This window comes from Hemicordylus capensis, chromosome 4 (assembly GCF_027244095.1).
Source record: "Hemicordylus capensis ecotype Gifberg chromosome 4, rHemCap1.1.pri, whole genome shotgun sequence".
Lineage (NCBI taxonomy): Eukaryota > Metazoa > Chordata > Lepidosauria > Squamata > Cordylidae > Hemicordylus > Hemicordylus capensis.
In genome coordinates this window covers 175742363-175764399 of record NC_069660.1, presented here as the reverse complement: position 1 = coordinate 175764399, position 22037 = coordinate 175742363, and the positions used below count along the sequence as shown (strand labels likewise).

At 41.3% G+C, this 22037-nt stretch overlaps 1 protein-coding gene across 9 annotated transcripts in view; it reads left to right on the top strand.

Annotated features, from left to right (window-relative positions):
* Positions 1-22037, top strand: part of RALGAPA2 (Ral GTPase activating protein catalytic subunit alpha 2) — a 343889-nt gene that overhangs the window by 120122 nt on the left and 201730 nt on the right. For all 9 annotated transcript variants that reach the window (XR_008306232.1, XM_053246348.1, XM_053246346.1 and 6 more), the window contains 6 exons: positions 3-97; positions 2080-2158; positions 2382-2558; positions 10031-10224; positions 13062-13160; positions 16376-16531. Coding sequence is in view for 8 of the 9 variants with exons in the window: in XM_053246348.1 (XP_053102323.1) it covers positions 3-97; positions 2080-2158; positions 2382-2558; positions 10031-10224; positions 13062-13160; positions 16376-16531 (800 nt within the window). In the remaining variant the exon portion in view is untranslated. The remainder of the gene's footprint in view (positions 1-2; positions 98-2079; positions 2159-2381; positions 2559-10030; positions 10225-13061; positions 13161-16375; positions 16532-22037) is intronic.

Sequence of the window (22037 nt, the reverse complement as noted above, 5' to 3'; positions counted from 1 at the left end):
AGTTAGAAAAACAGAGAGCTCACAAAACCTAACTTCAGATTCTAAATCTATTCAAGAAACAAAGGGAATTATGAACAAGGAAGATACATGCCAAGAAGTAAGTAAGCGTAATATGCATTGAAATCATATGTATTCCAGCAATATCTTATCTATCTATCAATCAATCAGTCTTTATTATGGTCATAGACCAGCACAGGATATAATACAGTAATACAATAAAATAGATTATGAAAATGAATGTTACATGTATCACTGAGATTGAGAGTGGTATAGCAATAAAAACGGAGGCACTAAAAAAATACAAAATATTTAAAATATACTACAAAGTGCAAACAAGGTAGCTAAAGTACATATAGACTAAAGGAAAGCATGAAACATATAATTAAAATAGTAAAGCGGCTAACTAAAATGGGTAATAGGATTTTAAAATCTGCTACATAAAATAAATAAAAAGTATATATGATACATATAATAGAAGGGCTAATATTAAAGATGATTGCATTTTATGAGTAGATAAAAGTGCATATATACTAAAAGAACTAGAAAATACTAAAAATGAAGGAAATACTAAAAATGAAGCTCTTATTTATCTATTATATATTTTGAAGAATTTGTTTGTATGTTTTTGTGTGAAATAAAGCCATTCTTCCCAATAGGGCTGTGCAAGAATCGAATTCTGCTATTCGATTAGAGATCGAATCTGCTGGCTTTGAATCTGGGTCTGTTCAATTTGTATTTGATTTGATTTGAATTCAGATTGATTCAGCTAAATTTTTTAGGGCACCAAAGTGGGTTGGCTTGCTGGGCACCATGGGTGCTACCCACAACCCAGCCCACATAGCTATTGGCCACTTGGTTGATTTTTGTAAATATTTTAAATTTTACAAGGCAGACTGACTAATTTTAAAAGGGAGACTTGGTCTACCTATTGGGTTCTATGGGTAGACCAGCTCTCCAGCAAGCCAGAGGGGGAAGAGCGGCGGAAGGGGTAAGTTCTACCCCCCCCCGCCCTTGAAGGGAGAACCCCCCCCCCTTGGTGCCGGTCTGAACCAGTCCGGACTGTGCACATCCCTACTGGAGAAATGGTCTACCAACTGGGCCTTTAGACTGGGGCATTCCAGGTCACTGACCTGGAATGACCAAGATTAAAAAAAAAAGCCAGAGATTACAGAGAAACTCACAGGGCTGGCAAATTAAAAATGGATACTTGAATCGCCGAATCAATTTAACCTCAAATCTGGTCAATACCCTCAAGAGGGATTTAATTCAAAGGTCGAATCACTCAAATTGACCATATTCGAGTCCAACCAATTCCGCCACAAATTGATTTGCAGATCCCTACTTTCCGATGAACTTACAAATATCAAATTTTGCATACAGAACCCTGCCACTTAAATTAGTTGAATGCACTACTTTTTACACTGGAATATGCTTGGGATTTATTTAAATATTATATTTAGAAGAAATTCTGAATTAATCAATAATGCATGAATGAATATTTTAAATAAGCCTGTGTTAATTTGAGATAATTTTAAAATAAAACCAATTTTATTTATTTATTTAACATAGTTTTATACCACCCAAAACTTAAGTCTTTGTGCGGTTTACAACAAGATAAAAATGAAAGTAAAACATTAGTTAAAAACAAAAACAAGTAATTTAAAAACAAGAAATTTAAAACACAACAATTTAAAATTTTAAAACAATATTCTAAAAACAACATTAAAACAATCAAAACAATATCAGTTAAAAACCTGGGTGAACAGATGTGTCTTTAAAGACTTTTAAAAAGTTGTCAGAGATGGGGAGGCTCTTATTTCACTAGGGAGTACATTCCAAAGCCTCGGGGCAGCAACGGAGAAGGCCCATCCCTGAGTAGCCACCAGATGAGCCAGTGGCAAATGCAGACGGACCTCTCCTGATGATCTCAACAGGAGGTAGGGTTCATGATGAAGAAGATGTTCCCTTAAATACCAAGGGCCCAAGGTGTTTAGGGCTTTATAGGTTATGACCAACACTTTGTATTTTGCCTGGAAACAATCTTGATCTATGATTTTTTTTTTCTTGAAATGTTTTCAGGTGGGCAATTGTCCAAATGAATTAGATTTCAGAGCAGACATGCAGCAGTCACATGGAAGTCACAAAGAAAAAGAAAAGAGTGAGTTATATGTTTATTGGTTACTTTGATGCTGGTCTTGGACTGTAACAAATAAATCTAATCTAATCTTGGTTACTTTGTTGGAGATATTTAGGGTTACTATGCTGATGTCACTAATTGTGCTTGTAATACGTACCTTATTCTCACTCTCTTAATAAATTATTATTCTTTGAAGAATCCTTTAGACTACTGAAAACATCTTTTTTTCCCCCTCCCCATGTAGGTGAAAGTGTTACTAGTGATACATCCATTGGATACAATAATGAAGTAGACATCACTTTGAGTCCCTGGCAAGTATGTGAAGAAAATAATTACATCAGCATGCCAGCTGATATTTCCGTTGACACAGATGCACAGCACTGGTTGAATTTGAGTCCGTCAGATGCTACAAATATGACAGGTATCTGTGTTCAAGAAAATGTGTGTGAATATGTTTGGGTGTGTGCACTGCTCACAGACGTCTTATATTAATTCTTGATTGCATAAGGTTTCATAAACTGCACAACCATACTCTTTGGGACAGGAGTTTGTGTTGCTTGCCCTGAGCTTACACTGATGATAAACTATAAATCTTAACAAATAAAAACTGGAGAAAAGTAAACTTGATTAGACTTTCTCTAGTCCCAGTAGCACTCTTCTACTCGAGAAAGTTAACTGGAAAAACTGCTGTCCCTTCTGCATGACAGACTTGTAGATAAAAGGAAGGATTTGACACACTTTTAATTCTTCCAAATCAATTTCCAACCCCCTCTCTGAATTTGACTCTGTCCTGTCTAGATTCACTAAGATGGTACACCCAACCTTTTAGCCAGGTTGGGAGGGCTGCAGGGAAAGGCAGGAGTGCTCCTACCTTCTCCCCAGATGATCTTTTCTTTGTAGGTCACATGGTTCACATGCCAACATGGTTGGCATCCTGGAGGCTGGGATAACACAGCTTGGCCTCCAGATGTCTCTAAATGGACTGTGTGAGGAGTGTGGTCCCTAAGGCTAACCAGTGGGGCAGTGCCAGGATCAGCTGCAATCCCAGTGCTTCACACGAGCAGCCCTACCCTGGTAAGACTGCTCGTGTGAACAGCCTCATTCTGTTCCCAGACATGGACAGCAGGAGTGGATCAAATAAGTATCCTGCTAGGAAGAAGGATAGCCACAGTGTAACTTCCCATCGCTTTCCCCATTGAGCACTTAAGAGAGGGCACTGAGAAAAAGCCTAGTACTGTGTAGAAGTCAGTACAGTGGGAGATGACTCTCACATTGAAGTTTGGGGGAGGGGGGTTGCTAAAGTGGCCCCCACTTGAAAATAGTGAAGCTGCTCTCTGGCCCGGTTCAGATATGGTTTAGTGCTACCTGAATGAACCTCATAGAGCTATGGACTCACATGCTCCCTGCTCCTCTCTTGCATGTGCAAGAGGAGGAAAATGAAAGCTTTTGCTTTCATTTTAGAACAAACTGATTTGTTGTGGTTTGTAGTTAGAAGACACCACATTTCTCTTAAATGTATATGTAGCATGGAACTGTGGGTTACATGTAACATGTAACCAAAAGCCTTCATTCTCCTACATTTGTACATGTCAGAGTGTGGAAGGGAGATTTTGTGGCTCTAGGACTAATTCCAGAATCTCTAAATCATGGTATAGTATTAACATCTTGACTAGGCCCATGTAAAGTGGTTTCTAAAGTTTGTCATAGAAATAAACTTCTTCTCCGGACTGAGTAGGAACTATATATAGAAGGTTTCTTCTGTTTGGTGGTTTATTTAATTTCCTATCTGTTTGCATTAATTTTCCTGACAAACTGTTCTTCTAGACACTTTCATAAGAAGGAATGCAATAATAGGTGAAAGCGCTCAGATATTTGGTTCTGGAGAGATTAAGGTTAGGGAAATCCTGCTCTCCCTCCCCACCCAAAAAGGCTATTTGGTGCCAATGGTAGGTTCCCTCCAGAGACAAATCTCAGCTTCACGGTGGTAAGGATTTTTATTGGGGTTATAGTACAAAGGGAAAGGTTAACCTCCTTGAATGGGCCTCCCCATGGCTACTGTTTACAACTTTTAAAACAACCACATAGATCCAACCTATCTATTTAACATAACATGTACTTTGGTCCTAAGATATAACCTTAGTACCGTAACTGTTTGTGATATGTTGTTTCTAGAGCACTAGAGGGTGCTGAATACCCATTAATCAGCCTCTGGGTTGGAGAAATTCAATAATGAATGAATACATCAGTAGAAATCTATTGAGAATCTTCAGGTTTTCCTATGTGTTCTTTTTTTTAGTAAATAACTTGTTTTAACTGTGATTAAATCAATCTATTTATTTATTTACTTACTTACTTACTTACTTACTTACTTACATACATACATTTTCTTGTATACTGCCTTCTCCAAAGACTAGGCGGTGAACAACAATAATACCAATAACAATTAATTAATTATAATTAAAGGTCAAATGCCTGGCAAAACAGGTGGGTCTTAAGAAGGCACTTAAAAGCAGCCAGGGAGGGGGCTGAACAAATCTGGGGAGGGAGTGTTCAAAAGAAGAGGGGTGGCCACAGAGAAGGCCCTCCTACGGGCCCAGGCACCACACACTACACCAAGGCCTGGGACACTAAGGAGGGCCAGCTGAGAAGGCCTCACAGGCCAGGATACAATGGGCTGAGAGAGGCGATCCTGGAGATATACAGGTGTTAAGCCCATACGGGTTTTGTAGGTAAGAACCAACACTTTGAATCGGACCTAGAAGCGAACAGGCAACCAGTTTAGCAACTGTAAAAGGGGTGTGACACTATCAAATTTATGCCACTTATAAGGAGGCGGGCCGCTGCATTCTGGACTAGCTGAAGCTTCCGAATTGTTTTCAAAGGCAATCCAAGGTAGAACACATTATGGTAAACCAAACAAGAGGTAACAAAGGCATGAGTTACTGTTGCCAGGGCCTGCTGGTCGAGAAAAGGCCGTAACTGGTGAACCCTTGGCACAGCCTCTACCTGCTGTTCAAGCAGGAACCGTGAGTCCAGAATGACCCCCTTTTACCTTTTTATATATCTGTGGCTTTTCAGACTAGGAGAAGTTGACACTCTTATTTGTGTCATGAGGTAACATCATTTGTTCTAAAATCACATTAATTCAGTTTGTGCCAAATTTCTCAGAAGTAGTATTGGGAAGAAAATGTGCTGATGTAGAGATTTATACAATTTGAGAAAAGATTATATAATATTGCATTGTAGGAATGAATTCTTCATATTTTAGTTACAAATGTTAAACATACTAGGCAACATCCAGACATGTTAGTCACGATTAAGCATCACTGAAATCAATAAGACAAGTTAGTCATAATTAATGTAAATCCTATTAATTTCAGCTGGGCTTAGTTGTTAAAGTGGGGGTTCTGATAAGCATATCGAAAACATGTTTTTTTCTGGAACTGATAGGAAGGGTCCTTTTAGAATTTTGTACTCTCAAGGACCCTTTCCTATAGGTTCTGGAATTACTGCCAATAATACCAATATGGGTACTATTGGCCCAATATGCTTATCAGATTTATCCAACTGCACAGGCCTAGGAGGGACATTTTGAAGGGTAATTGTCATCCTACCTTAAAAACATAAGGGCAGCCTTGTTGGATCAGGCCCATTCCATAGATTAATTATTCACTGTATGAAAAAGGGCTTCCTTTTGTTAGTCCTATATTTCCTGGCAATTAGTTTCATGGGATAATCCCTGGATCTGGATCATGATCCGTTGCACTTATAAAAGTGGGGTACTGTGCCTTTGCGGGACCATTTGGGCAGAATTGACTAACTCCTCTATGTGCCTTGCACATGGTGCATTCCATTGATGTGGAGAAAGCACAATTAGTTTGATTTAATCCTTTTGACTTGGACCAGATTTCACCAATCTTACTCTAAAAGTTTAAAACAAAACAAAAACAAAAACCACGAACGGAAATTTCAGCAACGACCTCAGATAATACGATGGATTAACTCGGATCGGACTTTTGATGATGACACTTGAGTATCCCTAAATTATTCTTTTATTCACTATGGATAAAAAGAAAACGTTTGAACAGTGTCTCTGCTGTAATGCGAAACTTCCCTCAGTGGATGACCACAACCTCTGTCTCCTCTGCTTAGGTGAGGAGCACAATACTTCTACTTGTGAAATATGCCTGGCTTTTTCTCACCAAAGAATAGAGCCCTACGTTTGCAGGCAGCTATCTATGATGATGTGCTACATACACACCAGCATCCCCACTTTTGATGGAAGCAGCCCAAACCCTCTTGGACATATTGCCGATTCAGATCAATGGCGGGGTTTTTACTCTAGTTATTTCCAGGCTCCAAAGCAGAATGAGGGTCTACAACCAATCATGGATCTGCAGTGGTTGAACCTTCACATGGATGTGCGCAAGTTTTGTATGATGACATTGCAAAGCATCCTTCTTCTCTTTCACACGGAGGAATGTTTTACGACATTGTATCTCCAAGATGGGTACTTCCACATAGGGATCCAAAACAACCACAGGAAGTACCTCAGGTGGGGGACCAGATCTATCACTACAATTTACTTAAATTTGGTCTAGCAATATCGCCCTGTGTGTTTACCAAATGCATGGCCATGATAATAGCACATTTTCGGTCATGAGGGCTGATGGTCTCTCCATAGCTCCACAACGTGCTCCTGGTAGAAAGACAAAGAGACAAGTTAGCTTCACATGTCTCGACAGTCCTCAGTTTGCTCGAAGACCTGAGCAAACAGATCATGATCCAGACCTGGGCATCCAGATCAATTGGACAAAATCCAGTCTGGAGCCAGTGAAACGGATAGACTACATAGGTGCAGTACTGGATGCAGAAGCACAAAGGGCTTTCCTGTCCAAGGACCACTACTTATGTATCACGGCCATAGTAGCTACCTTTGTAGCCCAGCCCAGACAAAAGGCACGGGAGATGCAAAGAGATTGCACCTCCACTGTACGTTATGCCAAACTACAACTCAGACGCCTTCCACTATGGTTTCTATCGGTATTCCAGCAGAATGTTGAATGTTGACAGTGCTCACAAGCTGCTGGCAATCCCTTATCCAGTTCTACTTTCCCTTTGGTGGTGGACAGAGGGAGGCAACGATGTCAGGTGTACCCTTCCAGGTGCCTCAACCAACAGCCTTGGTCACAACAGATGCTTCTTTGCAGGGCTGGTGATCCCACTGCGGGGATCTCAGAGTGCAAGGTTAGTGGTCTCTACACCAGCACCAACTGCACATAAACCTTTTAGAACTGCTTGCAGTCTTTCAAGCGCTAAAGTCCTTCCAGCCATTCCTGACGGGCAAAATGGTTCAGATCAATTTAGACAACACGGCAATTGTGTATTTAAACTGCCAGGATGGAATGGTGTCCCATACCCTTTGCATGCTACGCCTGCAGATTTGGAACTGGAGCATAGCACAACAGATTACATTGACAGCCATTCACATCAAAGGAGTAGAGAACACTTTAGTGGATCTCCTAAGCAGGTCATAACTCTACCAGCAACAACATGAATGTGAAGTCAACTTGGAATACCTCCAGGTGCTGTTCAGAGACTGGTGCACCCTGGAGATGGACCTGTTTGCAACATCCACGAACAAGAAGTGCTCCCAGTTTTGCTCGAGAGCCAGCATCGGCCACAACTCGAGAGGGGATGCCTTCCAATACAGTTGGGGTCAGAGATTTCTCTACATTCTCCCCACCTCCTTCACCACCACCTTTAGCTTCTTTTGAACAGGATACTGGCAAAGGTACTAGAAGAACTTGCAAATAACATATTGATTGCTCCATGATGGCCATGGCACCCATGGTTTCAGCAGGCACTCAAACTGTCACTGCCATCCTTGGAAGAGTTGCCACCATCGGCTACCTTAACACGAGGATCTCTTAATACAGGAGAGTAGGCAAATCTGCCCCCCCCCCATTTGAAAATGCTAAGCATGACTACCTGTAGGATAGGCTGCTGAATTACATACTCCTGAACGACAAGAAGAAATCAACTCATATTAACTACGACAGCAAGTGGAAGCGCTTCAGTATATATGCACAAAAACATGACATGTTGCCTCATGCTGCATCTATTTAACAAGTGTTACTGTACCTCATGGATCTGAAGCAGCAGAAGTTGGCCAGTGTTTCCATAAAAGTCCATCTGGCAGCCATTTCTGCCCACCATTCCGGCTGGGACAGAAAGTCAGTTTTCTCACACCCAGAGTCCAAAAGATCCATGAAAGGGTTGAACAAGCTCTACCCACCGATTAGGCAGCTCTCCGAACAACGGAGTCTCTCTCTTATTCTATCAGCCTTAATGGAACCCCCCTTTGAGCCTATGGCAGCAGCTCAACCTAAACTTGTGACTTTGAAAATGGCCTTTCTATTGGCCATAACATCAGCTCGGAGAGAGGGCAAACTGAATGCCCCACACATTGATGTTCCTTATACGAAGTTCCATCCAGACAAAGTAGTGCTTTGCCTGGACCCAGATTTCAAGCCTAAAATTGTTACAGACTTTCACATTAACAGTGACTTTGTCTTACCTACCTTCTTCTGGAATCACACGACGGCCCTAGAACAGTCATTACATTCCCTGGATGACCGTCGTGCACTTCTGTTCTATCTGCAACTGACCAAACCCTATAGAAAGACAAAACACCTCTTTGTAGGTTACAAAGGCAAAGTAAAGGGTTGCCACATTTCGAGACAAAGCCTTTCCCACTCGATAGTGGAATTGATCGTCATGATGTACAAATACCAGAAGGTGGAGCCTTCGAAATCTGTGTGGGCTCACTCCACTAGAGCTTATGCTACCTCCGTTGCCCACTTGGCTGGCATTAACCTCAGAGACATCTGCATGGCAGTGACTTGATCCTCTGAGCATACCTCCCTGAAGCATTACACATTGGACCTTCGCTCTGCAGCACAGGCCAATTTCAGGTGTGCTAAAAATGGTCTTAGCACTCATAAGAGTGGGTGATTAATGTGCTCTCCTGTAACTCTTGATCTGGAAGTGATCCGTTGCAATCATAAGACCCTCCCACTGGCCTCACTGCAGTATGAGAAGTGACAAATCATACATTTACAGAGCATAAAGTACAACTCACCTTGTTGGACACTACAAGCAATGACTGAGTCCAAATGTCGGTACTTCAGGAACTAAGCGCCTGCCCAAATCAACAGAATGCACCATGTGCAAGGGGCGGGGCAAGGCGGATCGAGGAACTAGTCGATTCCTCCTGAATGGTTCCACGCAGGTGCAGTACCCCATGCTTATGACTGCAACGGATCTCTTCCAGATCAAGGGTTACATGTGAGCAATGTGTTTTTTTAGTGTTGAGAGAGTATCTTTCTCAGCAACAAGAATTTATAGTAAGTAAAAATTTCCATTTTCCTTCAGGTGCTCTCCTTACTTGTTAGTAAAGCTGTAGCATGGCTTCATCCAGAATATGTTTTGTGTGTCTTGTATGAGATTTTCACACTTCAGTATGACAAGAAACAAACTGGTTTAGCCCCCAACTTGTTTGTGTCTTAAGCACACTTGTTTTGTTTTGTTTTGTTTTTTACTTCTCCTTACATAAATGAGTAGTGGTTGGGGTGGGGGGACTAAAACATTGCACTTGGAGATGCTGCAATGAGTCAAAGTACTCAATGCCCTGTACTCCTGGCACAGGGTGACCCAGCCTGCATTGCAAGGATCTTGTACAGGGGGGTAGAATGTATTTGTTCATAGAGCATACTAAGATGCAGTTTCCGCCACCTCACCTGCTTGTGCACTCTGCTGCTGTGATATATAGGCCCTTCCTTTGTTCACACTTGTGCATGTTTTAGTCATTAGTACAATTTTCTCTTCCAGACAGCAGTGAGTTCCTTGCTGATGACTGCAGTATAATTGCTGGAGGGAATCTTATAGGCTGGCATTCTGATTCTGCTGCTGTGTTATGGCGAAGAATATTGGGAATTCTTGGAGATGTGAACAATATCCAGTCTCCTAAAATACATGCCCAAGTTTTTGAATATCTCTACGAACTGTGGTACAAATTAGCAAAGGTAAGGTTGAATCTAATTTGTCTGAGAAAAGGTTAGTAGAGTAATGGTACTCGGGGCCTTGGATTTCACCTGAAGTTGGGTGTGGTAGCTCTCCCTCTAAACTCAGATATGCAGTCTGGGGGTATTCTTTGATACACATCTGGCCATAGATGCCCAGGTGGCAGCAGTGGCAAGGGTTGCCTTTGCCTATGTTCGACAGGTGCATTAAACTGTATCACACTTATCCTGCATCAGTTGCCATAGCTTCTGATTACTTTCTGGGCACAATTCAAAGTGATCGTTATTACTTTTAAAGCCCTAAACTACTTGGACCCCAAGTACCTGAACGACCATCTCTCTCCTAAATGAGCCTGCCTGTGCTTAGGAGTCATCTGAAGAGCCCTTTCTATGTGTTCTGCCTTTGTTGAGGGACATTTGGTGGGCATCTAGAGGTCCTTTTGTTAGCAGCAGGAAGGTTATGGAACCCCTTGCCTTAAGAGGCTCAGTGTGTGCCAATTGTTTTTTGCTTCCACCAACAGATGAAAACCCATCCCTTTTAAAGTGGCCTTTTGTTAGTATGAATTTCTGTATCATTTTAGTGAATGCTGCCTTCTGTGATTTTATGGTTTTTTGTTTTAGATTCTTATAAGTTGCCTTGTGCATTTTTGAAAAGTTGGGATATAAATATTTTAAATAAATAGTGTTAGCTGTGAACATAGACCAAGTAACAAGTACTTGTAGTGGCTAGAGTGTGGGACTAGGACCGGGGAAACCAGAGTTCAAATCCCCATTCAGCCATGATACTAGCTGGGTGACTCTGGGCCAGTCACTTCTCTCTCAGCCTAACCTACTTCACAGAGTTGTTGTGAGGGGAAACTTAACTATGTGCACTGGTCTGGGCTCCTTGGAGGAAGAGCGGGATATAAAATGTAAGTGAATGAATGAATGAATAAATAAATAAATAAATAACACAATTAACCATACATTCACTCTAAGCACTTTAATAACACCTCTTACATTAACCCCTTTTTTCCAAATAAGCAACAGAGCTGTAGTTAAAATTTTAACATCAATGTAGACTGGTTATGTTGAGCAAGCTGTGTCCTAAATATCTGAAATACATTTTCAATAGTCCCCCAAACATAATTGTATCCTCTCTCAAGAATTCCTTGTTGCTACAATTGTTCTATGTACTTTAAAATAGGGGGAAGAGCAATGCATGAGTGAAATGCTCAACTAATTGGATTACAATAACAAATTCCCTACCAATAAGAAATTGAAATAAACAATTACCCCAGTGTACTGTGTGTCTCCAAGTGCAGAGCTCAAGCATCAGTCTTCTGGGTACAGAACAAGCTTTTAACACAAGCCCCCTACCCCCCAGGACAGTAATTGGTGTCGGTTAACACCCTTTGTTTATGTTTCTTATGTTTCTGGCAGTCTGATTTTTTTTCTAACTGGACATGACACTGACATGTGTGTATATTAATAATACCAGATGGCAAGTGTCCTTTAGACACTGCTCCTTCTAGAGCATTGCTCCTTCTAGAGCTTTAGACACTTTTGGCGACCAGAGGCTTAACTCATTTACTCACATATATTTTGGGGCCTGTAAATCCACTCCCATTGTCCTTGGGATCTCAGTGTCCATGATTATAATGGTCCCTCTTCCCAGTTGGCTGCAACACCCTGTTGGCTCCTCCTTCCTATGAATAGGAATTGCCAGCAGAGACTAAGGGACTCTGGTACTTGTTCTTGAGAGATCAAGGTCCTCTAAAGGGGAACACACATTTCTGTCCCCCAAACTACCACATTACTACAGTTGCCTGGAAGACCTCGATATTTGCAGGGGTTCTGTTCAATGGTACAACCACGGATAGGGAAAATGGTTAAGCAACATGGATGTGGGGGGAAGCTGCGTACCATCTCAGCTGTTCCCCCTGAGTTGCGCTGTGCCCCCGAATGCCTTCAAATCAGCCAAAATTCACCATTTTTAAAAAAATGGAGCCATTTTGAGGCTCCGAAACACAACAACAACAACCCCAACCCGCAGCTACACAAGCTTGGCGTGCCCCCATACCCCGTATGCCAAGGTCGGGTGTCCTTTACCCAATCACGGATCCACGGATAACGAATCCATGGATATTGAGGTCTGCCTTTACAAGCACATGTATTCTCTCTCTCCCTCTCTCTGCGTCTCTCCCTCTCTGTGTCTCTCCATTCTAAAGGAGGGCCTAGGCTAATAGCTCCCTATTCAGAATGTTGCTTGTTCAGCTTCCACAAATGTTACAAGATTTGAATGGTCTGTATAGATACAGGGAAATGTTTTTCCTGAAACTCCCTCAAACATAACCTACAATTTAGCCTCAATTTTTTACTTGGGGCAGTGGGCTTGCTGTTCAGATTTGTGGAGGAAGGCCTAAGGGCTTGAATGAGTTACCCTTTACCCTGCTTATTCCCTAGCAGGTGAGCACTTAGTAGAACCTGTTTTATGTAGGGCTTTACAATAACTCCTCCAGTTTCAGGACCATACCTATCATAGAACAGTGATAAGAAATGGGGGAAATCTGGTCAGCAATGAGGAAGAATGTAACTAATGTTCCTTTGGCATCATATAGTGAAGGAAGAGTGTGACTGGAGTGTCACTGGTACAAATTGCTTCATTTCAGAATCTTTCCCATGTAATCAAGAGCTTTGTTGAGTTTGGGGGTTTGCAAAAGGCTGCCTGAAAAACTGTTAGAACCTATGCTTTATATTTAAAAGGGTAGCAAGAAAATTGCTATTCATTTTAATGCTTTAAGATTTTGCATGTTTTACTGATTAGTTTGGTGTTTGTTTTTATTATTGTTGGTATTTAGATAAGAGACAATCTTGCTATCAGTCTGGATAATCAGTCTACTCCCTCTCCTCCTGTTTTAATTCCACCACTCAGAATATTTGCATCATGGCTGTTCAAAGTGAGTTTGAAATTTATAATGTTAATTATGAAGCTTAATAATATTTTTTCTGTTATAGAAAGAGATATGTGTATCCATCAAATGTATTTAACTTACTCTATATTCATAGATTCTATATTCATAGACCTGGATAAACTAATTTCTCTGAATTTAGTGTAGTGATTTTGACATTGTCATAATATTCCAGACAACATTTACCCATAGAATAAAAATTACAAGGCACAATCCAGTTAAAGATAAAGGTTTATACCCTGACTGGTCAGAAAAGAGTGTTCATCAATGGTTCTTCATCAAACTGGAAGGTAGGGATGTGCACAAACTGAGGTTCATGAACTGGTTTGGTGCTGTGGGGAGGGGAGTAGGGAGCAGGATCTTTTAAAAAAGAGAGAGTGAGAGAGCAGGTCCTTACCTGCTTTCTGCTGCCACATGCAGCTTCCTGCTATGGCGCCGCTTGTCCCAAGAACCTGCACGTGGCACCAGCATTCACGTGGTGTAGACAGCAACACCTTGCTATCCATGCAAATGGCGCCTGCACATGTGTGGACACCATGTGTGTTCTGGCACCATGTGCAGGTTCTTGAGACAAGTGCCTCTGCAACATGAAGCTGCACGCTGCAGCAGAGAGAAGGTGTGGATCTGCTCTCCTTTAAAAAAAAAGATCCCGCTCCCTGCTTCCCTCTCCATGGCACTGAACCAGTGCACGAACCTCTGTTCGTGCACATCCCTACTGGAAGGAGGTGTTGAGTAAGATGCCACAGGGTTCTATCTTGGGCTTGGTACTCTTCAGCACAATCTGCCCAAGGACCTTTTGTATAGGGCAGTATATAAATGCACTAATAAACAAATAAATTCTGCACAAATGATATTTTAATTTACAAATTAATCTTTCTGCATGCCTATGAAGTCTCTGGAGTATGCAGGTATAACCAGTATTTAACCTCTTTTAAAAAGCGGTTTGTCTTAAATTCAGATTAGTCTTCAAAGCAGAGTCTGCTCCCTGTTTCTGTGACAGAGAAGGGGAAATGCCTCTTCCAAGGTGGCACCATCCAAGGTTTTTTTAATATTCTTAAGTGGGCAGCAGATTTTTATAAAGACTTTTATTATTTTTAGTATAAGGCAGGGGCGTAACTATAATGGGGCAAGGGGAGACAGTTGTCTGGGGGCCCACTGCCTTGCCCCCCCGAGGCAAGTCACATGACTGACTCCCCCAGCTGTGCACCTGCCCGGGCTTCCTTCAGTTGTATCCATCCTCCAAAATTGATGTTTTAAGACCTGGAGCTACCAGAACAGCATGTCTTTATCTAGTACCATTACATGACTTGCATCGTCCACAATTTACAAAACCTTTTAAAAAATAATTTAGGATGATGGTGTGTGTGTGTGTGTGTGTGTGTTTATTTTAATATGCTTTTTGTTACCACTATTCAGCCTCATTTAAGATTTCTTTACTTCATGAGCTGAGCTTCAGTGAGTGGGTGTGGGGGCATTTTAAAATCTTGTCTCTGGGCCCACGCCAACCTTGCCACGCCCCTGGTATAAGGAGCACCTTTTAATGAGATAAACACAATTTAATCTATAAATCTGATTGATCAACTGCATGAAAAATTGCATCCCTAATTTCTTTTGATTGCATCCCTAATATCTTTGGATGTGCCTGAATTTGATTTCCTAGAACGGTCACTTATATTCAATAGTTCTTCCTTTTGCCCCAAATTGTTTACAGTTTTTACTGAACTGCAAAACTTTAAAATAACCTCTTGAAACATATTACTTTTCATACAGAGAGGAGTAATGACCACCAGAATTAAATAAGGTTGAAAAGGTATATTTCAGCTTTGTTCTTGATTTGTGTGAGCTTCTTCAGGAACAAATACCTACCTGGGTGTAAAGGAGTGAGGTGGTGTTAACCAGTCTGTGCTGAAATGTAACTGTAAACCGCCTTCATGATTATGCTTCTCTCAAAGTGGGGGAAATTAGCTTCAAATGGGTGCAGACCATCCATTAGCTATATAGGTGGCCCTCATTATCTGCAGTCCTGGCACCCGTGATTTTATTTATCCGTGGTTGGATCATAACGACTCATTTCCGTTATTTTGGGGGCAAAAATAGGGTTATTTTCACCTATCTGCAGTTCTTGAGTAACCAGAAATGACTTCTGATGTCATTTCCTGCTGCCATTTTGTAGTGCTGAGCCATTTTGTGGCTCTTTTCTGCCCCCCCCCCAAAAAAAAACCCTCAAAAAAGAACAAACATTGGAGGATTTGGAAATCCTCCAATGAGGAGGAGCCTTTTGGAAGGGCGGTATAAATTTTTTAATAATAAATAATGGGGGGGGGGCATTGCTGGAGAGCAAGGTACTGTGTTTATTTCTTCTCCCCCCTGCTTTATCTTGTGATTTTCAGCATACTTCAGTGGGCTTAGGAACCTAACCCTCCTCCCCATCCCCATAGGGTTAAGGTCTCTTTTATTCATGGTTTCAGTATCCACAGAAATAGGCAGGGATGGAACTCCCACGAATAAAGAGGGCCTTGTGTATTAACTTTAAAGTACTTTGGGGAAATTGGTCACAGCGTGGACACAGAAAGGACAAAAGAAAATAGACACATGCCTTGAAAACAAAGAGTTGCTTTATTGAGAGATAATATAGTTACAGAAAGTAAAAGGAGGGTGGTTAAAATAGAGACCTCACTTATGACAGTCTTCCTATAACTTTGTTTGGCAGACTCTCTGGAGATGGCTCATTCACCAGGTCATAATGCTAGGAAACAGAGGTTTGAGGATGAAAGAAAGAGTAAAGCCATTTTTCATAACTACCTGCTCTAGCTGGGTTGCTCCATATAAAGCATGAATGTTGAGTATTGATTAGATTATGTTATGGGTGTTTTCTCCTGTGTGCTCTATAAACAAAAGAAAAATTTCACAAACGATTGCTAAAAGCAACCACTTGAATGGATGAGAGGGGAGATATATTGTACTCTCTGGCATTACTCACCCAGTTTCATTAACAGTGGGGAGGAAACAAGTTGAGAAGTTCAACTTAGCCTTGGGACTTCTTATCAACATATATTCATAATGGAGGAAGAGAGACAGGCATCTACTTGACAAGGTTGTCTTGAACTAATCTCTTTCCTCTTTGTGTTTTTGATATATATATTCATCTTCTGATATATTTAGTAACTACAACTGTTTTATAAAAAAACTTTGCTCTTTTTTAGGCTACAACCTTACCGGATGAATATAAAGAAGGGAAGCTATGCGCATACAAATTGATCTGTGCCATGATGACCAGGCGCCAAGATGTTGTGCCAAATCCTGACTTCCTGGTGCATTTTTATCTTGTCATGCACATTGGCTTAACTAGTAAAGATCAGGTACAAATGTGATAGTTCTGTTTTAAAATTAAATTATATTAATTTAATACACTTTCAATTTTTTTCAGTTATTGCAGGCTGACTAATCAAGATGTCTCCATTTTAAAAAAAAGACATTGTCTGATATTCTGATTATATTTATTTGAGGGAATTCCCATTGAAAATAAAAGGAATAGATGGCCATGGCTAACTTATTTTAATTTTAATAGAACTTCCTTGAGTAAATATAATCAGGATATCTCCTTTGATCTGAAATGAATTTAGACTAATATATTCTATTATCACAGTAATTTTTATTCACATGGCATTTTAGGTTAAAAAAATTAGTTCGGTCTTTTAAAATGGCTCCTATGTGATGTTTCTATCATCAGTTATTTATTATTTATTTATTTAAAATATTTATACCCCACCCCTCCAGTACACTACTGCTTGGGGCGGCTCATAACAATAAAATAGATACAATATACAATAAAATTAACCAAATTAAGTAAACAAGTTAAAAGTCAGGTTAAAAACCACAATCAGTATTAAATTTCAAATTATGTATTTTTTTATTTATAAATGTATAAATTTATTATTTATTTATAAATTAAAAGTTATTTTAAAAGTTAAAAATTGAGAATTATAAAAACTAAAGAACCTACCAGATACAACCAAAGATGGAACATTAAAAAGCCTCTTTTAAAAGATGTGTTTTAAGTTGTTTTTTAAAAACACTTAGGGAGGGAGCATGGCGAAGCTCTTTGGGGAGGGCGTTCCAAAGCCAAGGGGCCGCAACCAAAAAGGCTCTGTCTCTAGTCCCTTCCAACCGGATCTCTGTTAATGGCAGGGCCATGAGCAGGGCCTGAGACGATGAACGGAGGGCCATAAGGGAGATTGAGGTCCTACAGATACGTTTGCTTAGCCTGAACTATGACTTGCACGATGTGCAGAACTTATTCAGCCCAGAATAGCATCGATTGTCTGGTGTGATGTGGTGTGTGTGTGTGAGAGTGTGTCAATCAGTCAGTCCTTTTGGGAAAGAGAACCATTTTCTCATACTTTTTGCTATGTAAACTGCTTGTCAGACTTTTGTTAGTGAAAAGCCATTTAATAGTGGATTTTAATAATAAATAAAAATATGTTTAATTATATATTTTTATTTGTGGCAATGACCCAGGAAGCTTTATATCTAAGTAACAGCAAATAGATGAAGGTATGGTAAAGGTAAGAGCCTGGTAATAAGTGGCACAGATTAGGTAGAAGAGGGTTAATAATGCAAAAATTATGAGATCGTAGCAATTCAAGAAAAGCTTTACAGAAAAAGTTAATTGTGGGAAAGCTAGTTGAAGGAGTTGCTGGCAGAAGTATATTGACTAGAGAGAGCAATCCAATCCCAGTATTGCCAATAGTATATTAGGGAAGTGAAAGTGAGAGGGGAACTGGGGACCAAGAGCAGAGGAGCTGTTCTGAAGTGCAATGGAGGAGGAAAGGAGATAAAATAAAAATGAGTGAAGAGTTCTACAGAGCATTGGAGAGGAGAAGATCAAGATGGAGAGGAGGAAGAGCAAAAGAAAGGTTAAGTCACTGAGTCCCCTGGTTTAGATGTAAACAGAAACCATGGTCTAGGAACTGTGGGCTCACACACTCTCCTGATCTCTTTCATGCATGAGAGAAGGGAAGTGATTATTTGCACTTTGAAATAAACCATAGTTCTTCAAGTTAATACGTAATGTGGAATTGAGGAATACTTCAGCAGTGAAACTTTCTCTTCCCTACTTTTGCACATATGTGAGCCCCCAGCTTGTAAAACTGTGTTCTTGAAGTAGAAAACAGGATCCAAACACCACTCTCAGATCTGTGGCCTAGAAGTCCCATTTCCCCCTATAAATTGTAATCTACTACTATGTTTTCCTGGTGCCAGTTTTGGAGGATAAACTATTGGAGGAGATCTGGTACTCATATTTAGAGAAAACATCAGTGACAGGGAGGGCTAACTAACATTACTTTAAAAAATTGTTTCTGTGGTGCCTTGAAGAACCATATCGGGGTAGGGGGAAGAGAAGGTAGAATACTTTGGTTTCAAATTAATAAACAAAATAATGGTTTCATGTTGTGTTTAAACAAAGCCTTAGACTAGCTCTTTAGAATGTGAAATTCTAGAGAAAAAATGGTCATGAAATAGTCTATATTTTTAGGGGTGGCTCCCCATTAAGTTGAAGTGAGGTGTTGGTCTCAGGCAGTAAGTGTACAATGGGCTGCTGAGCGTGGGGCCCCTATCCCACTCATAAGAACAGCCCTGCTGGATCAGGCCCAAGGCCCATCTAGTCTAGCATCCTGTTCACACAGTAGCCCACCAAATGCCGCTAGAAGCCCACAGGCGAAAGCTGAGGGCATGTCCTCTCTCCTGCTGTTACCCCCTGTAACTGGTACTCAGAGGCATCCTGCCTTTCAGACTGGAGGTGGCCCACAGTCCTCCGACTAATAGCCATTGATAGACTTCTCCTCCATGAAGATATCCAAACCCCTCTTAAAGCCATCCAGGTTGTTGACTGTCTCATGGCAGAGAATTCCACAAGCGGATTATTGTTGTGTGAAAAAGTACCTCCGGTTCCTGGTCCTAAATTTCCTGGCAATTAATTTCATGGGATGACCCCTGGAACATAGGAACATAGGAAACTGCCATATACTGAGTCAGACCATTGGTCTATCTAGCTCAGTATTGTCTTCACAGACTGGCAGTGGCTTCTCCAAGGTTGCAGGCAGGAATCTCTCTCAGCCCTATCTTGGAGAAGCCAGGGAGGGAACTTGAAACCTTCTGCTCTTCCCAGAGTGGCTCCATCCCCTGAGGGGAATATCTTGCAGTGCTCACACATCAAGTCTATCATTCATATGCAACCAGGGCAGACTCTGCTTAGCTATGGGGACAAGTCATGCTTGCTACCACAAGACCAGCTCTCCTCTGGTTCTAGTGTTATGTGAGAGGGAGAAGAATTTCTCTCTCTCCACTTTCTCCACACCATGCATGATTTTATAGACCTCTATCATGTCTCCCCGCAGTTGTCTTTTTTCTAAATTAAATAGCCCTAGGTGTTGTAGCCTTGCCTCATAAGGAAGGTGCTCTAGGCCCCTGATCATCTTGGTTGCCCTCTTCTGCATCTTTTCCAGTTCTACAATGTCCTGTTTTAGATGTGATGACCAGAATTGTACACAGTGCTCCAGGTGTGGCCGCACCATTGTTTTGTATGAGGGCATTATAATATTAGCAGTTTTATTTTCAGTCCCCTTTCTAATGATCCCTAGCATGGAATTGGCCTTTTTCACAGCTGCCACACATTGAATCGACATTTCCAACGAGCTGTCCAACACAACCCCAAGATCCCATCAACATATACTTGAAGTTGGGGTTTTTTTGTCCCAATGTGCATCACCTTACACTTGCCAACATTGAACCATGTTTGCCATTTTGTTGCCCACTCACCCAGTTTGGAGAGATCCTTTTGGAGCTCCTCACAGTCGGTTTTGGATTTCACTATCCGAAAGAGTTTGGTATCATCTGCAAATTTGGCCACCTCGCTGGTTACCCCTGCTTCTAGATCATTTATGAATAAATTAAAAAGCACCGGTCCCAATACAGATCCCTGCGGGACCCCACTTCTTACTTCCCTCCATTGTGAAAACTCTCCATTTATACCTACCCTCTGTTTCCTTGCCTACAACCAGATAGTAATCCATACATGTACTTGTCCCCTTATCCCATGACTGCTAAGTTTCTTCAGGAGTCTTTGATGAGGAACTTTGTCAAAAGCTTTTTGGAAGTCCAGGTATACTATGTCAGCTGGATCACCTTGATCCACACACTTGTTGACACTCTCAAAGAACTCCAAAAGGTTCATGAGGCAAGATTTACCTTTGCAGAAGCCATGCCGGTTCTCTCCCAGCAGGGCCTGTTCTTTTATGTGCTTTACAATTTTATCCTTGAGGATGCTTTTCATCAATTTGCCTGGAACGGACGTTAGGCTAACTGGCCTATAATTTCCCGGATCACCCCAGGATCCCTTTTTGAAAATCGGTGTTACATTGGCTACTTTCCAGTTCTCCGGTACAGAGCCTGATTTCAGGGATAAGTTATATGTTTTAGCAAGGAGGTTGGCAATTTCACATTTGAGTTCTTTGAGGACTCTTGGATGGATGCCATCCAGCCCTGGTGATTTGCTAGTTTTCAGTTTTTCCAGACAGTTTAGAACATAATCTCTCGTCACTTCTATCTGGCTCAGTTCTTTAGCCGCCATCCCCGAAAAGCCTGGTTCAGGAACAGGTATATGTTCAGTATCCTCTGCCATGAAGACAGATGCAAAGAACTCATTTAGCTTCTTTGCAACCTCCATATCCTCCTTAATAATCCCTTTCACTCCCTCATTGTCTAATGGTCCAACTGCCTCCCTGGCAGGTTTCCTGCTTCTGATGTATTTAAAGAAGTTTTTGTTATTCCCCTTGATGCTTTTAGCTAAATGTTCCTCAAACTCTCTTTTCGCCTCCCTTATTGTCACCTTGCATTTCTTTTGCCATAGTTTGTGTTCTTTTTTGTTCTCTTCATTTGGACAGGCCTTCCAATTTCGGAAGGAAGTCTTCTTCCCTTCCTTGACTTTACCTGTTAGTCATGCTGGCATCCTCCTGCACTTAGTGGTACCTTTCTCCTTTGGGGTATACAATCTAACTGGACTTCTAGTATTGTGGTTTTGAGTAAACTCCATGCATTCTGAAGTGAAGTGACTCTCCTGATTTTCCCTGTCAGCTTTCTTTTCACCATACTCCTCATTTTGGAGAAGTTTCCTCTTCTGAAGTTCAAAGTGTCTGTGTTAGACTTCCTTGGTGATTGTCTCCCCGCACGTATGCTGAATTTGATCACACTATGGTCACTGTTCCCTAAAGGGTTGATGACACTGCTATCACACACCAGGTCCTGGGTGCCACTCAGGATTAAGTCCAAGGTTGCCTTCTCTCTGGTTGGTTCCAAGACCAACTGTTCTAGGGCACAGTCATTTAGTGTATCTAGAAATTTGACCTCTTTGTCATGACCTGACTGTGAATTTACCCAGTCTATGTGTGGGTAATTGAAGTCACTCATTATTACTGCCTTGCCTCTCCTTGACACCTCCTTGATTTCTTCCTGCAACTCCCAGTCACTCCTCTCACCATCACCCCATTTGCCCACTGCCATCTCCTGCCTCATTTTCACTACTGCTGTGATCCTCACGCTTTACTGGCTCCAACCCCAGCCACCCAACATAGTGCTCGTGGGTTGGAATCCTAGTCGTAAATAACCACCCCTCTTCCCCCTTGGGCTTTTCTAGCAGCGTCACTAGCAGTGCCACCTGTCGACCAATTCTTGCAATTGTGATTAACCCACCCTTTTTCATACTACTGTTGTGGCAACTGAATTAATCACTAAATACAACTACTGGTTTACAGCTGGTGCTGCCAAAATTAAGCAAGCTCCCTGTTTGACATGAAGCTGGAGAATAAT